General features: G+C 42.6%; 1 protein-coding gene across 3 annotated transcripts in view; it reads right to left on the minus strand.

Moving 5' to 3' along the window:
• Positions 1-15,585, minus strand: part of LOC311229372 (band 4.1-like protein 1) — a 311,906-nt gene that overhangs the window by 70,998 nt on the left and 225,323 nt on the right. For all 3 annotated transcript variants that reach the window (XM_084315458.1, XM_084315459.1, XM_084315457.1), the window contains 5 exons: positions 10,712-10,816; positions 8,574-8,616; positions 8,006-8,081; positions 6,701-6,919; positions 4,422-4,509 (listed from right to left, as the gene is read on the minus strand). In XM_084315458.1, the coding sequence (XP_084171584.1) occupies positions 4,422-4,509; positions 6,701-6,919; positions 8,006-8,081; positions 8,574-8,616; positions 10,712-10,816 (531 nt within the window). The remainder of the gene's footprint in view (positions 1-4,421; positions 4,510-6,700; positions 6,920-8,005; positions 8,082-8,573; positions 8,617-10,711; positions 10,817-15,585) is intronic.

Genomic DNA, 15,585 nt, shown 5'->3' on the forward strand with positions numbered 1-15,585 from the left:
TCTCTCTCGCTTGCTCGTTCTCTCTCTCGTTCTCTCTCATATGTATCACGCTGTGTGGGTGACTGTCACTGAAAGCGCTTATGGGCGGAGCCCATCCAATAACAGCCTGAAATCCTGTGGCTGGAAAATGATGCTTTTGAGTACCCCATTAGAAATATAAAACAATGATTTTTTTTTTTTAATAAACCTTACAGATGTGTTCAATAGACTCACAGGAATTGTGTAAAGTTGCCCAAATAGTGCAAGGAATAGCAATGCATGTCCCCTTTAAAGCTAGAATCCGTAATGTCGTGAAACAGTGACCTCTAGGCAATATATGACAACATGGTACTGCACTTTGTTTACAGTTTTAGTTTTTGTCTGTTCAGTGGGTATAATGTTACTAGACTCCAACCCACACCTCAGACAAAAAAAACTAAAATAAAAACAAAGCGCAATACCAAGCCTGGCTCTTTTGCCTAGATGTCGCTGTTTGACGTCATTACAGATTATACCTTTAAATTGGAGTAACAATGACTTCCTGCAGGATAACTTCACAAATATCCAATCCAAAGAAGGCACTAGAGCACACAGGCCACGGTGCTTCTTTGTATTATAAGGTGCAAGGACTCAGGTAATAGTAAAAGACTAGCCTGCTAACATTTTTATTATACTTTACAAAAATAAATCATTACGATTTTGGACAAGTCTTTATAGGTTTGGCAGTGGTCCTGTTTAACCCATTCTCTGCCACGCTTATATGCATCGCTGTTTGATCTCTGCCAGCACTGTACGTCTATGGAGATGTTCACCTTCTTTGCAGGGCTATAACTTTTTTAATTGTATTGCTAAATTGACATTACTATGGCCCATTCAACATCGATTATCTATCGTTCAGGATGTAGGAACGTTTTACTTTTTCATTCACACATTCATACGAAAATACCGTCTAGAGTATATGTTTTTATCGTTTTCTGCAGTATTTCCCAGAACGTGAGATATAGGCACAAATGCCTATATATGCAGTTTGATACCGATCGATGCTATATTAAAAATGTCTATGTATGACTGATCATGCGCGGGTGAACGGAGGGGTTTGTTTATAATTCCGTGATAGTCGTTAGATGCTTCATGTAGTATGGGTGATATTATTGATCAGAGCAGTTTGTATCGAAAATGATAAACAAAAACGCTGAAACTCACGTCAGTCTCCTCGTACCGTTGGACGATGAGAGTGGAGCAAACAGATCCCAGTTATGTGGTGGGGATCGAGGCGATCCATTTCCGGTTTGTATATTACTAATACACGCCCAAATCATGTAGATTATTGAGTTATGGCAAAGATCCATATCCACGGTGTGTGTATTGAGTCCCGCGACGATAAACGAGTGGCCGGACGGAATAGGGAGACGCACCGGGATCACAAGAGATCCACTTCCGGTTGCAACTCGTCGATCAGCCACCAGGTGGCAGTATTGAAGCGTTGCAGAGTTGTGCTGGCTCACACAGCATCCGACAAGGCTCCGTGAGTGAAATATGAATACCATGGCAAAAATATGAAATTATGATCAGAATCACGTCGTACGCCGTTATTGGCAGAATTCGCATGAACTTGAAACCCGTTGTACGACGTTATTGGCGGGGAAAGGGTTAAAAATGTCAAAACATCCATTCTGAAAGATCCAGAATGACCTCAGATCTCATTGCAGGGACGCGGGAAGGGGGGGTGCGGGGGGTGCTGCAGCACCCCCTCTCAATTATTGCAAAAAAAAAAAAAATAATAATTTGGCAGTATTTATATATTTGTATATACTGTAACTGTATAACTGTAACACTGTATATTATAAGTTTATCCTGCTCAAAGCACGTCACCATTTTAATATTGTGTGTATTGAGCCGTACTGTATTGTAGCCATTCTCCAATCTGTTAAATAAAGTTTTCATTCATTCATTACACTACTGTATGTACACAATCATACGTGTAAAACCGAGTAGATTTTCGAGTGATGACAGACTGTCACAGACTGATTGAATGACAGGTGAAACAACTAATTGTATTCACCTCCTGTCTCCCGCCCTTCCCACGCGCCACGAACCACTGAGCTACTGTGATACAGTGCTTGCGCAGTCAGTCGATTTGAGCTAGTAGTCAGACTTTGCTAGCACAGAATGTCTCACTCGCAGAAAAGAAAAATATCAGATTTATTTTCTAAACGTCCCGCCGGTCCCAGTGACAGTCCCACTAAATCTGATAAACGTCAGAGAGAGACAGAGACGACAGGTTCAGCCTCAGCATCAGGTATTGAAGAGTTAACTGAGTCTGTTCCCCTATACCCCCCCTCGGGCGCCAGGGGCTTCCACTGAGGGGTGATGCAAATAGGGATGGGGTGTTATGGCAGCTCATGATGGAAAGAGTGCGCACCGAGTCTGATCCCGAGTTGAAGAATTGGCTCCAAACGAGAGACAACTGGATGTCCAACAACATCCAAAACGAAATCTTACAGCTGCTTGCCCATGATATTCAGCGACAAATTAGAGGCAAAGCATCCAAAAGCCCAATCTTTGGCTTGAGCGCTGACGGAACCACTGATGTCACTCACTGGAAAAGAACAATTCTCGTGTAATATACAGTTAGCCGATGACAACTTGGAAGCTCAGAACTTCTTTTGGGGTTTTTACAATGCCCGGCCCAGACACAACAGCCGAGACGCTGTTTTTGTGTATAAAATACTTTTACGCCTCGACCTGCCCATGGAGAGGCTGATAGGATACTGTTTTGACGGGGCCAGCAACATGTCTGGGGGGTACAGGCTAGACCAGGGGTTCCCAAACTTTTCAGGCCGCGACCCAAAAAAAACGGTGTCAGAGAGCCGCGACCCCCACTATTATAGGAGGTAAAAAACAAATTAAATGGAAATGTATGGTTGAAACATGCAAACGTTCAAACGCACACACACTAATAAGCATTGGAGGCTTTTAACCAGGGCCGGACTGGGGAAATCATTCAGGCCAGGAAATATAGCCCCAGTCAGGCCACTTTTTAAGCAGGGGGTCTGGGGGTCCCCCACCAGGAATTTCTTTGTTACAAAGACTTAATTTCCTGCATTCTGGTGCAGGCATTTTTTTTATTTGTACCCTTTAAATGCCAGTGTTTGTGATGGCATCACAACTTATTGTTAAAAAACAGGCTAGCATAATGTATGATTAGCAACAACACAGATTTTTATGGATTTTCAGTTTTTTGTAATTGATAAATACAATATTTTATTCAACTTCAGCCCTGATCATAACACCACATATTCATTTTATAATTCTAACCCTTTAAATGCCAGTGTGTGTGATGGCATATATTTGCAATATATCAAATGCAAAGTACATTTTTCTGGGGGGGATTATTACAGGCTAGCATGTGTCAATGATTAGCAGTTTTTCGTAAGGATCCCGCCTCCACCAATCACATGCGGCTCCCTTTGTGTGTGTGTGAGAGCAAGAGAGAGAGAGAGAGAGATAGTTCTCCAACTTGTGTGAGTTGCAGTGATCTCCTGGTTGTTCCCCACCTAGGTTATCTAACTATTGCGCTGGTGCAAATAGAAACACTGGCCTGGCCTGCTTCTTCTTTTTTTTTTTTTTGTCTTTTTCCCCCTCCATTTTCCTCCGATTTTCTCCCATCCCAATGTTAGTCGTATGCCAATTCCCAGTCCCTTCCTGGTCGCTGCGCTTTACCCCCCACAGTCAGATCATTTGGGAGAGTGGAGGCTACCACGTGCTTCCTCCGACACACGTCCAGCCAATCACCGCTTCTTTTCACCTGGCAGCGCGGATTCTGATTGAGAGGGCGTAGCGTGTGGGAGGACCACACTATCCCCCTCACGTCCAATCCGCGCTTAGCAGGCGCCCCGACCGAACTGTAGGAGTCGCTGTTTACAACGACCCGGACCCACCCCGCCAGCTTCTCCCACCCTCTGATACAGCCAATTGTATCAGTGCAGACGGCCAGCCAAGCTGGTGACAACCCCGGAGCTGTGAGCTGGATTCGAACAGGCGAACCAAGCTCACAGCTCCGGGGCTGGTGACGAACGCAATCTCCGCTCGACCACCTAACCGCCCTGGCCTGGCCTGCTTCTAAGTTCAGTGGCCTGACCAAAAAAAAAAAATAAAAATTCTTTTTTTTTTTTAATCTGGCGACCCCCCAGCACCCCCTGCCGTTTTATAGTTCCCGCGTGCCTGAATCATTGTACTCATTATCATTATGTAAAAATATTACGTATAGGACAAAAAATATATATAAATACATTGAAAAGTATGTGTCATTATGAAAATCTATTTAAGATAACATTAATTTCGAATTCTTTTTTTTCCCACCTCTGAGAAACATGACCTCAGTACAATGCTAATGTATCTGTAATGTAATCTGTAATGTAATATGTAATGTAATAGCCGACCTTAGCGTGGTGCAGGTCCACCCCATACATGGACAGTTTCTTAGCGTTCTCCAGGAAGTTAATTTCTGCGTCTGCAGGAGTCATCCCCCTGTGGTGAAAAGAGATAGTAAAGAATCACGGTCACAATTACGATCAGATTCACAATGATTATATTGCCAAGTACATGTAGTCATTTAGCTGACGCTTCTATCCAAAGCGACTCACAAATTGTGAACAAGAAGTCAGCAGGAGGGGTACACCTCTGGCAGATAAGGGTAAATTATATTGTTCGTATTGTTTTTTTTTTTCAGATATTGATTGAAGAGGTGTGTATTTAGTTGACAGCAGAAAATTGGGCGGGATTCAGATATCCTGTATACGGCTGTCAATCGATTAAAATATTTCATCTGATTAATCGATTGTCCATAGTTAACTTGCGATTAATCGCATATTTTTGTATCTGTTCTAAATCTACCTTAAACTGATATTTTTCAAGTTTTAATACTCTTATCAATATGAGTCAACAAATGCTTGCTTTATGCAGCCATTTAACACAAAAGGATGACCCTCATGCATTGCAAATTTGCATCAAATTCAAAACAGATGAATAAAGTGTGCATGAAATAATAGGGGAAAGAAAACGTTGGGAACTTGTTACATTCACTCACACAAGGGCTGAGGACTCACCCCCCCTCTCTCTCTCTCTCTCTCTCTCTCTCTCTCTCTCTCTCTCTCTCTCTCTCTCTCTCTCTCTCTCTCTCTCTCTCTCTCTCTCTCTCTCTCTCTCTCTCTCTCTCTCTCTCTCTCTCTCTCTCTCTCTCTCTCTCTCTCTCTCTCTCTCTCTCTCTCTCTCTCTCTCTCTCTCTCTCTCTCTCTCTCTCTCTCTCTCTCTCACACACACACTTTGAGTCAGAAACAAACATAGTAGCAATGAGAGTATCAATAATACACCTGAGATAAGTAGTAAAAAAAATAGTGGCGTTAAAATAATTGTGCGTTAACGTGTTAATACCGCGTCAACTTTGACAGCCACTTGCATATAAGGAATTGTTCTTGGCACTTGCTCACACGAAACGACAAAGCTCACACATTTACATTTACATTTACATTTAGTCATTTAGCTGACGCTTTTATCCAAAGCGACTTACAAGTTCTGTGCGACAAGACAGCAAGAAGGGTATAACTCTATCACACGAAACGACAAAAAAGAAAACACACCTAGAATAATATAAAATGGAATATTGAATTTAAAATACGAAATATGAAAACAAGTGAAGGATGTAAAGAAGTTTGGATGTACAAAAGCGGTGCACGCTGAAGGTCAACCATCCGAGAAGTGACAATACCGTATTTAACCACCAGCAACAAAAACAACAGTCCCTCTGAAATCCCTAATAACGAAGCTATGATCTCACACAGCAGGAGCGGGGATTATCCCTATATAATGCCTGATATTTCTTTTCTCATTATCCTTCCTTCCTCCTCCCTGACATCAAATCTTGGCCACGCGCCAACCACCGGTGCCAAGGCAGAGCGCGGCGGAGCCCCTCTCTAAGCGAGTATGTGTCGACGCGTTGGCAAGGCCTCACTGTGTACGAGGCCATGACAGATGCTAGAGTAATGTGATGGATGGCATCTATCAGCATATGCATGCTGGGCTGTTTTGGTGCCATCTGACTAATACCCCATCACTCTGTGGACCCTGTATGAGATACACAGGATGTAGAAACCACTATAATCTGTGACACGAAACATAAACAGGAGCGAAATGTCAGTGTGCTAAGGTGCGTAGCAGCCTACCTAAGTAAATCTATCAAAACCTGTTCCTACTCAACTTCTAGATTGCACAACTAACGTGATAAAATAACAATATATGAAGTTCATATAGAAGTTCATGCATTTAAAAATGATGACGTTGAATACGGCTTGTAGCCAATTACCTATGCATCTCATCTCTCTTGTAGTTGTAATAAATGAATAAAACAGTATCTAGGTGGGGGTTTGTACTGTATGTACTTGCAGTTGTAATAAATTAATAAAACAGTATTTAGGTGGGGTATGTACTGTATGTACTTGTAGTTGTAATAAATGAATAAAACAGTATATAGGTGGGGGTATGTACTTGTAGTTGTAATAAATGAATAAAACAGTATCTAGGTGGGGTATGTACTGTATGTACTTGTAGTTGTAATAAATGAATAAAACAGTATCTAGGTGGGGGTATGTACTGTATGTACTTGTAGTTGTAATAAATGAATAAAACAGTATCTAGGTGGGGGTATGTACTGTACTGTATGTACTTGTAGTTTCGATGGAGCTCCATCACCCTCTCCTCCAGCTCGCGCGTCTGGCTGGGGGCGAAGCGGAAGTCGTTGACGTAGTCAGAGCCGTGGTCGTCGTGATCGTAGTCCCCCAGCTCCGCCTGGACGGCATAGGACCCCAGGAGGGCGTGGGTGACGAAGGAGCAGGGAAGACGACCGGACAGCATGTCGTCCCTCAGCTGAAGACACAGGTAGTATCTGAGAGAGAGGGAGGGAGACAGAGAGGGAGACAGAGAGAGGGAGGGAGAGAGGGAGGGAGAGATATATAGAAAGAGAGTGAGGGAGGGAGAGATAGATACGTAGAGAAAGAGAGAGATAGGGATATAGGGACAGCGAGAGGTTATCACATTAGTTTCAAGGTCAAGAAGAGAGAGAAAGAGACAGAGATGGAGGGAAAGAGAGAGATAGAGAAAGAGAGAGGTAGGGAGGGAGAGAGAGAAAGAGATAGAGAAAGAGAGGGAGGGAGAGAGACAGAGATTAAATGAGAGCGACAGAGAGAGGGACAGAGAAAGAGAGAGATGGAGGGAGAGAAGGAGAGAGAGGCAGGGGGAGAGAGAGAGAGGAACAGAGGGAGGGAGGAACAGAGGGAGGGAGGAAGAGAGAGAGAAGGGGGGGTGGAGGGGGAGAGAATGAGAGGGAGAGTGAAAGAGAGCAAGAAAGAGGGAAGGAGGGTGTTGGCAGTCAGAAGGGCCTTAGTAAAAGGCAAGCTCTGACAGGAATTCAGAGCAGCTAATCCACAGCAGTTAGTAGAATTCCAAATCTAATCCCCTAAAAGGAGACGGATTTGGACCTCTTGGACGAAGGGGGAAAATACGTAATGTAAATTGTTACAATATTTCAAGCATGTGTGGTCTGTCAAATCATGTCAAATACTGATGCGTGTGTCATTTGATAAGCAGATTGTAGAGAGCCAGCATGAGCCAGCATAGCAGCCTGAGGAGTTAAACTGAGGAGGAATAAGTGTGTGCGTGTGTGTGTGTGTGTGTGTGTGTGTGTGTGTGTGTGTGTGTGTGTGTGTGTGTGTGTGTGTGTGTGTGTGTGTGTGGTAACGAGGGAATCCCCTCTCATACCTACATTTACATTACATTTAGTAATTTAGCTGATGCTTTTATCCAAAGCGACTTACTAGTTCTGTACAACAAGTCAGCAGGAAGGGTACAACTCCTTCAGCTGAGTAACAATCTTCGTCAAACAGTGTTGAAACTTGGGTCCTACAGTCTTGAGTGCATAGTAGTAGGTATAATATAGGCAAAGTGCATGATAGTAAAAGACAGTAGGAAGTACCTGGTGATATCTTCGGTCAGCTGGGACGGGTCGGGGGGATAGAACTTGACAGCGAAGGCAAAGTGCCACAGAGAACCTGACGACAGATTGACATGACGGGTGATGAGTTAAAGACCAATCTGTAATCTGTCAATTAGATTGTTGAAGAGTTTGACTTAAAATAACAAGTCTTTCATAACTCATATCTCAAAATGTCAACATCAGCATAAAAACGCATTAAGAAAAGAGCAAATCTCAAAATTACTTTGTATCAAGATCTCACTAAATTCAAATACAAATTGTATTCTGTGGTGGGGCAAATCATCTGTTTATGATTGGATTACAGATGGCTCCTTTAACTACCATGTAACATTAAACAAATGGACTTTTGTGTACCGACACCGTTATGATTGTAATAAAAAACACTGTCAAAATGTAAATTGTACCTAATTTGTAACAGGAACAATTTACAATTGAACTGATTTAAAATAAATAAATGACACATTGTCAGTACTCAAAATACATGCCTGAATTCCAATTTGTCTGTTGTTTTCAATTAGCAATATGTTTGGGTCCAGAAGATACTCACTTCGCATCTGCTTTTTGATCTCCTTAGAGGGGTCCAACCAGTTCTGAGAGAGAGAGAGAGAGAGAGAGAGAGAGAGAGAGAGAGAGAGAGAGAGAGAGAGAGAGAGAGAGAGAGAGAGAGAGAGAGAGAGAGAGCTCACATGGCGTTGGTCGGACATTGTACTGCCACACTCTGATCCCCCCAACAGGCTCTAATTGCACACAGTCCTCCTAATGACAGCTTCTCCATAAGGATAAATGAAGGAGAAGTGCGCCCCTCCCCGCTGCACTGTTCAGCGAGAGGAGTGTGGCGTTAATTCCTGCATCTGTTTTCCCCATTGTGTGGCTAAATCACTACGCTGGCCAGTTCATCACACCAGCTTCTCTCAGCACACCAGATCTGTGTGCCTGGTGCAGTGGCCCGATTCCACCACAAGGGGCGCTCGTTCAGAGTCCTTCTAGTCCTTTACTATCTCATTAGTAATGCCTCCACATTCAATGCATACAAACTCTCGCTCCCTCGTGAGATCTTAGGTCATGCCCTTGTCTTTCATAGTCACAACATACATTGTACACATGCACACGCACACACACACGCACACAGAAACACACGCACGCAGAAACACACGCACGCAGAAACACACAAATAGGGCACTCGGTCGCACATCCACTGACAGATAACACAGCGGTATTACGGCTCAGTGCAGCAGCTGACAGTGGGTTTCGCTAGCCTGAGCAGAGTAGCGTTAACCCCCCCCCCCCCTCCCCCAGTAGCTGCTTATTATTGCTAAAAGTCTTTTTGGCAGCCACTATCACTTCCTTTCAGGAGGGTTTCAAGAAGGATGAGGGGTTGAAAAAACAGCGTTGCCGGCATTACCGCGGCCACCTTGGCCATTATGTGTGTATGCGTGTGCATGCAGATTAATTTATATTCATCTATGCAGATGAACAGACACACACACACACAGACAAGGACTGACACACAACAGCCACCTCCTCTGGTGCTTAATCATGCTGATTAACACTTTAATGAGACGCGAGCTGTTAGCGTCCCTCTAGCTGGTGTCTGCCCCGGCCAAAGAGCAGCACTCAATTACCAACGCAGCCACCAATAGCGTTGTCTCCTCCCCGTGGGGAGGCGGGCACAACAACGTTCATCACTGTTCCGCCGCTTCCTGTCACCGCTAGCACCACGTACTCGGTGCAAACCAATCGGAAATGGCGTTAGATGTACTCCCCAAGTAGAGTGAAGATTACAACCTCAAAAAGAAACAGACGTGGGGGGAGGGGGTCTTTTTTGGCTTTAAATCGAAGTGGCCCAGAGAGCAGAGCGAGTTCAGTGGCGGACTGTGATAAGGGTGTCTTGAAAGAGCACCTTGCTTTTAAAAGGAGTACCTGTGGTCTGTCTGGGGAGATATAGTCTTCCAACGGTTTTACCCCCGCATGGTTATCTGTATGGCACTCCATCCAAAAAGAACTCAACCGCCAGCCACACACCATCAAGTCACAACACGTCAGCCACGGGGAAACGTACACAAGCTGAGAACTGTGACAGGAGAGACACACGCCAGATGTTCTGGGAGACAGTTGTGCTTGCTGTTGTTGTCCCGTCACCGGTTACCCTTCTCTTGTCAAAAGCCAATGGTAGCCCCATTGGGCAATCACACCTGCCCCCCAAGGAGGGTCCCATCAGTCAAAATACAAAACAAAGATTTCCCATAGTGCTCTGACAGCCGCTCAGACCGTCTCGGGCCACATCTTAGCTAGTGGCATAATAACCATAATTACAGCTTTCTAGGATAATTACCCTGCCTTGTGTGCTTTCAGAAAATAAGAAAGGGAACACAGATCAATAGAAATGCCTCATCTTCCATTCTGTTTGAAATGTGCAAATGTTTTGTTTTTTCTGAGGAAGTCGGCAAGGCATTTATATTTTTCGTTTTCTCCATGAATTGCTCAATTGCTCTGCTCTGACTGAGCCCACTAATTTCCATATTTCAATTTCTCCTCTGAGAGCCAGCAACAACCCACCTAACCCCTACCACCGTCGCCAACTCCATTACCGAGGGAGAGTTTGCAATTGTTCTGAATGCAACATCATTAGAAGCTGAATGGTTCCCGCCTCCCGGTAAGGGTTTATGTAGAGTATTGTCCACTGACCTTCTGTGTGTCCGTGTCAGAAAAGGTCATTCCGAAGTAGTCTTTCTCCAGCAGGTTGAGGTGCTCGCACACCATGTCCATTAGTGTCTGTCCCTTGGAGTGTTTCTGCAGAGGCAAAGGACACAGAGAACACCATGGTTATAAAGAAGGTCGACCGTAATGGTATCCACATTCTAGTAAAACTAAAAGACTATCAAACAACAACAACAACAGCAGCAGCAGCAGCAGCAACAACAACAACACCATCAACAACAACAACACCACAAAAGGAGTACTATTCCCATGTGCTTGTTCTGAAGCTCTTATGGCGAGACAGTACCCTCGAAATCGCCTTTTTGCTTTTTTCCGATGATATTGAGATAGTTATATTTTGCTTCCTAAACATGTCTTCTATGAAACTAGTGACAATACAACATCAATAACACACATTTAGTTGTTTAATTTACTTAATTGTGTCTGATTGTGTCCATAGATCACAATTACAATACAGAACTTTGAGGAAGTTTTCTCAAAAACGAATTTTTATGCATTTTACTTACACACAAAGACATGGAACTTGGTGTGGGCGGCTAGGTGGTGTAGTGGGCAAGGCACTCGCCACCAGTGTGGAGACGCTAGGATTCGCGTGTTCGAATCCAGCTCTCCACATTGTTTTCAGTTTAGCTGGTCGTCCGCAGTAATACACATTGGCCGTATTACGGGGAGGGAAACTGAAGGGTGGGGATCGGGCGTTGTGAACAAGCGACTCCTACAAGTCGGTTGGTGCGCCTGCGCAGTAGAATCAGGAAGTGTCGGGGGCAGCGTGAGCCTCCCACGCGTTACTCCTCGACACTGAGAGATCGAGCTGCGCAGGTGAAAAGATGCGACTGCTGTTACCTCAAGTACCGGAGGGGACTTGTGCTATGTATGACTTAGTCCACATTGCAGCCGGCTTGTGGGAGGCAAGAAACAGCGTTCGTGACAGGGGAGGGTTGAATTGGATGATACGAAATTGGGATGGGAGAAAATATAGAAAAATGGGAGAAAAAGTGGATCAAAAAAAAAAAAGACATGGAACTTGGTATGTGGTGTGTGTAGTACCTACACACACCAAACTTTCCAAATGTCTTCCCATCCATATCCTGCTTCTAATTACAGAAGGGTTTGTTGATATATCATTCATACATATTCATTCATACGGGTACATTTTATACCAAAACTAGGTGAAAATCGATAATTTTTTATGACAGTAGACAGTATTCCCTGATGTATGGGCTGATATAGGACATAGCCACAATCCCTTGTGGAAAAAGTTTCGTTTTGAATGTATCAACAAAATGAAACCAAGTTTTTGAAGCTGGCATTATCCATGTTGGTGATTCGTGTCTTGGCGATATATGCAAATGTACGAATTTTATATGAGGAAGCGCCTCATTTGCATATATAAACGTACAATTCAGAAAACTTGCAATACATTTTTTCTTAGTTTATATGCACATAACAAACTGGGAAAGTTTCATAGTGATATCTATTCAAATATTTTGTATGCCTATTAGGGGGTACTGTCTTGCCTTATGAAAAAAAAGAAGACAGTTACTTGTGCTCGTCAAGATTGCATTCTCGTTTTGTGGCTTTCATCACAATAAAACAGCACTACTCTAGAGCACAGTGTTACAGAGCGTGGAGATACAGTCTTGATCCTCCAATCACAATGTGATAAGAAAAAGAGAACACTGTGCTGCCCTGTTTGTAGATCTGTCGAAGGCATCCGACAAAGTTGACCATTCTCTTCTTTTGCAAAGATTACATACTGCAGGCTTTGATACAAATGTTTCCAGTTGGTTCATAAGCTACTGATCAAAGAGACTTCAATGTGTGAAAACAGGAATTGCCCAGTCAGAGTTTCTACCTGTAACGAAAGGTGTCCTGCAGGGATCAATCCTGGGCTGCGTACGCACAGATATGTGCGTAAACCGTGCAACACTGGAGTCGCCAGCCGCTTATTTTCACCTGAAAGCGAGGAGTTTCACTGCGGGAACGTAACACATGCGGAGGTTCACGCTATTTTCCCAAGATCCCCTCCCTGCTGAACAGGCGCCCCGACCGACCAGTAGGAGTCGCAGTTTACAATGACCAGGACACATACCCCACCAGCTTCCCACCCGCTAACACTGCCAATTGTGTTAGTAGGGATGACTGACCAAGCTGGACAGCTGACAGCTGGATTCGATCCCAGAGTATCTGCGGTGGTAGGCGAGTGCTTAGTCCACTGCGCTACCCAGCTGCTCCTTAAACTGGTGCTTAATTTGATTATTTGATAGATTAAAATATATTGTCATTGTACAGCACAAGTACAGTACAACAAAAAGAAGTTGGCCCCTAACCAGAGTACAAGGTAACAGTAAAGTACATTAACAATATACAGTGTAAATAGTGACTCAATGGAATATATAATGAAGCTATGAGTAAAAGATGCTAATCTGATGTACTATGTACAGAATTATTATGTACAGTGATACAAGTATGCTAGTAAACCAAAGATATTGTTCGCATTGACTTGCATATTTACTCTGAATGGGTCTTTATATTGAGTCTCAGAATATACTGTAAATACATTTGAGTCTTGAAGCAGTTTTCCTGTCTGTGTTGGATTACACAGATGTAATTTATAGACATGTGGCGGCTTCCACTCTTAAGCCTTTAGACTGTATGTCATTCAGCCATTAGAGTTATGACTGGTGATGGTTATGGTACTCACCGTTGTGTTCTGTATAATAGGCTTGGATGGTCCTCCCCCTCGTAGAGAGGCACTTGTTGCATTGCCATGTGTTTCTATATACTGAAAAGCCATTATTGGAGATTGCCCTAATTATCTCACTTCGCTATTGGAGTGGATCCTATGGTACACGTTCCAATGATTGGCTCTTACACTCAAATAACCTAGAATCTGTACTGAACTTGGGAAATCTGCTTTTAGCTTCTGTGCTCCTGACACATGGAACATCATACAACAAACTCTAAAATGCAATATTTTGGTCTCCTTTGGTCAGTTTAAATCCTTACTCACAAACATTCCACCATAATCTGCAGTTGTTTTCATTGATTGTACAAATTCTATTTGCATTTATTGTATTTATTATGTATGTATGTATGTATGTATGTATGTATGTATGTATGTATATGTATGTATGTATGTATGTATGTATGTATGTATGTATGTATGTATGTATGTATGTATGTATGTATGTATGTATGTATGTATGTATGTATGTATGCTGCACGTCATTGAAAATGAGGGCTCAATGAATTTCCGAGTTGAAATAAAGATTGAAATACAAGAAATTAAATTAAACTGTTGCTTGAGGGTTCATGAATGCTAATTGTCTGACTAATGCGTTAATTCGAAAATTGAAGGTTTCACCCGATGGTGGCGCTAGGGTTTTCTTCCTATATTCCTATATGGGTCATACATATTCGCAGCAAATACTATGACTGTACAACTAACAGGTCAGGAGATATGCTCATTCAAAAATGTTGGTCTGATGATGGCACTGGGTGTCAAACTCATTTTCACAGAGGGCCACATCAGCATTATGGTTGCCCTCAAAGGGCCAAAGACCGTATAAATGTTAATGTAATGTAAAATAAATTTAGCTACTCATTTACATATTGTTAAACATGTTGTTTCTGTATTCATTACTTATTCAAGTTACACATATTGCATATGCATTTGCATAGATGTAAAAATATATGTTAGCTTATGTTATTTTAACAAATTATTTTTGTTGATGAGAACCCCATATTACTCCATCAATCAATGATCAAACCATTCAAGTAAATAACAAAGAAGAATATCAATAAAAAACAAGCTATGACATTAAGTTTGTTCAAAACCTTTTTGTCACAGTCAAGAGGGGCAGAACTAACAACTGTGAGCTGCAAAGAACACGTGGGACATATGTAGCAGATGTTACAAAAGCAAATGGCTGCACACAACCTTGCAGAGGCCATACATCCAACTAATGGAAGATAGTTTAATTAACTTTAATTAACAGATTGCAGAATGGGTACAGTAGAGTACAGCTCAATACACACAATTGTTAAGGGGATGCAGACCAGAGAAAGACTTTCGTCTTGTTTACATCAGGGTCCCCCATTTTCAATTCGTAATGAAATTGCTATTATGTGTCTGCATGAACACACAACTGTAACTGTACTCAAAAATAACTAAATAAGGGTTGTCTCAGTTCACAACTATATTGGTCAAATGTTGGGTGGGACTTGTTTGCGTCCCTACTACAGCTTCTTATTCAATTGAGCGAGATGCTCGGTTATGTCACACAGCCAGTTTGCATCGGACAGTTCAGACAATATTTCTTCAACCCTTTGTTACCTATTCCGCATGGATCTTTTTCGTATTTTGAGCTGTAAAATTGTCAAAGAATGTCTGAGGAGTAAGTGCTTTTGGCTTTTGTCCTTTGTTACTTCATCAATACCTCAGATGTTCAACATACATGTATGTGTAAGAATGTGTAATAACTAAGGCTGTCAAAGCTAAAGCTTTATTAACGCATTAACCCACAATTATTTTAACGCCACTATTTTTTAACGCAAGATTAATGTTTAAAAAATAATAAGAAAATTATAATAATTTAAGAGCTCTTGTGGGCCACATCAAATGACGTGGCGGGCCACATTTGGCCCGCAGGCCTTGAGTTTGACACCTATGAGGAAAGGTCATGGGGTCACCAATTTACACAGCAAATCTTAAATAAATCTGGTGATTACTTGTTGAGTAATGTAAACAGATGGTAACATACATACACAGACTCACATAAACACACACACAACATAACCTCCTCTGCATAAATAATAATCATGATCTTAAAGGGGAA

This window comes from Notolepis coatsorum (genome assembly GCF_963971535.1).
Source record: "Notolepis coatsorum genome assembly, chromosome: 6".
Lineage (NCBI taxonomy): Eukaryota > Metazoa > Chordata > Actinopteri > Aulopiformes > Paralepididae > Notolepis > Notolepis coatsorum.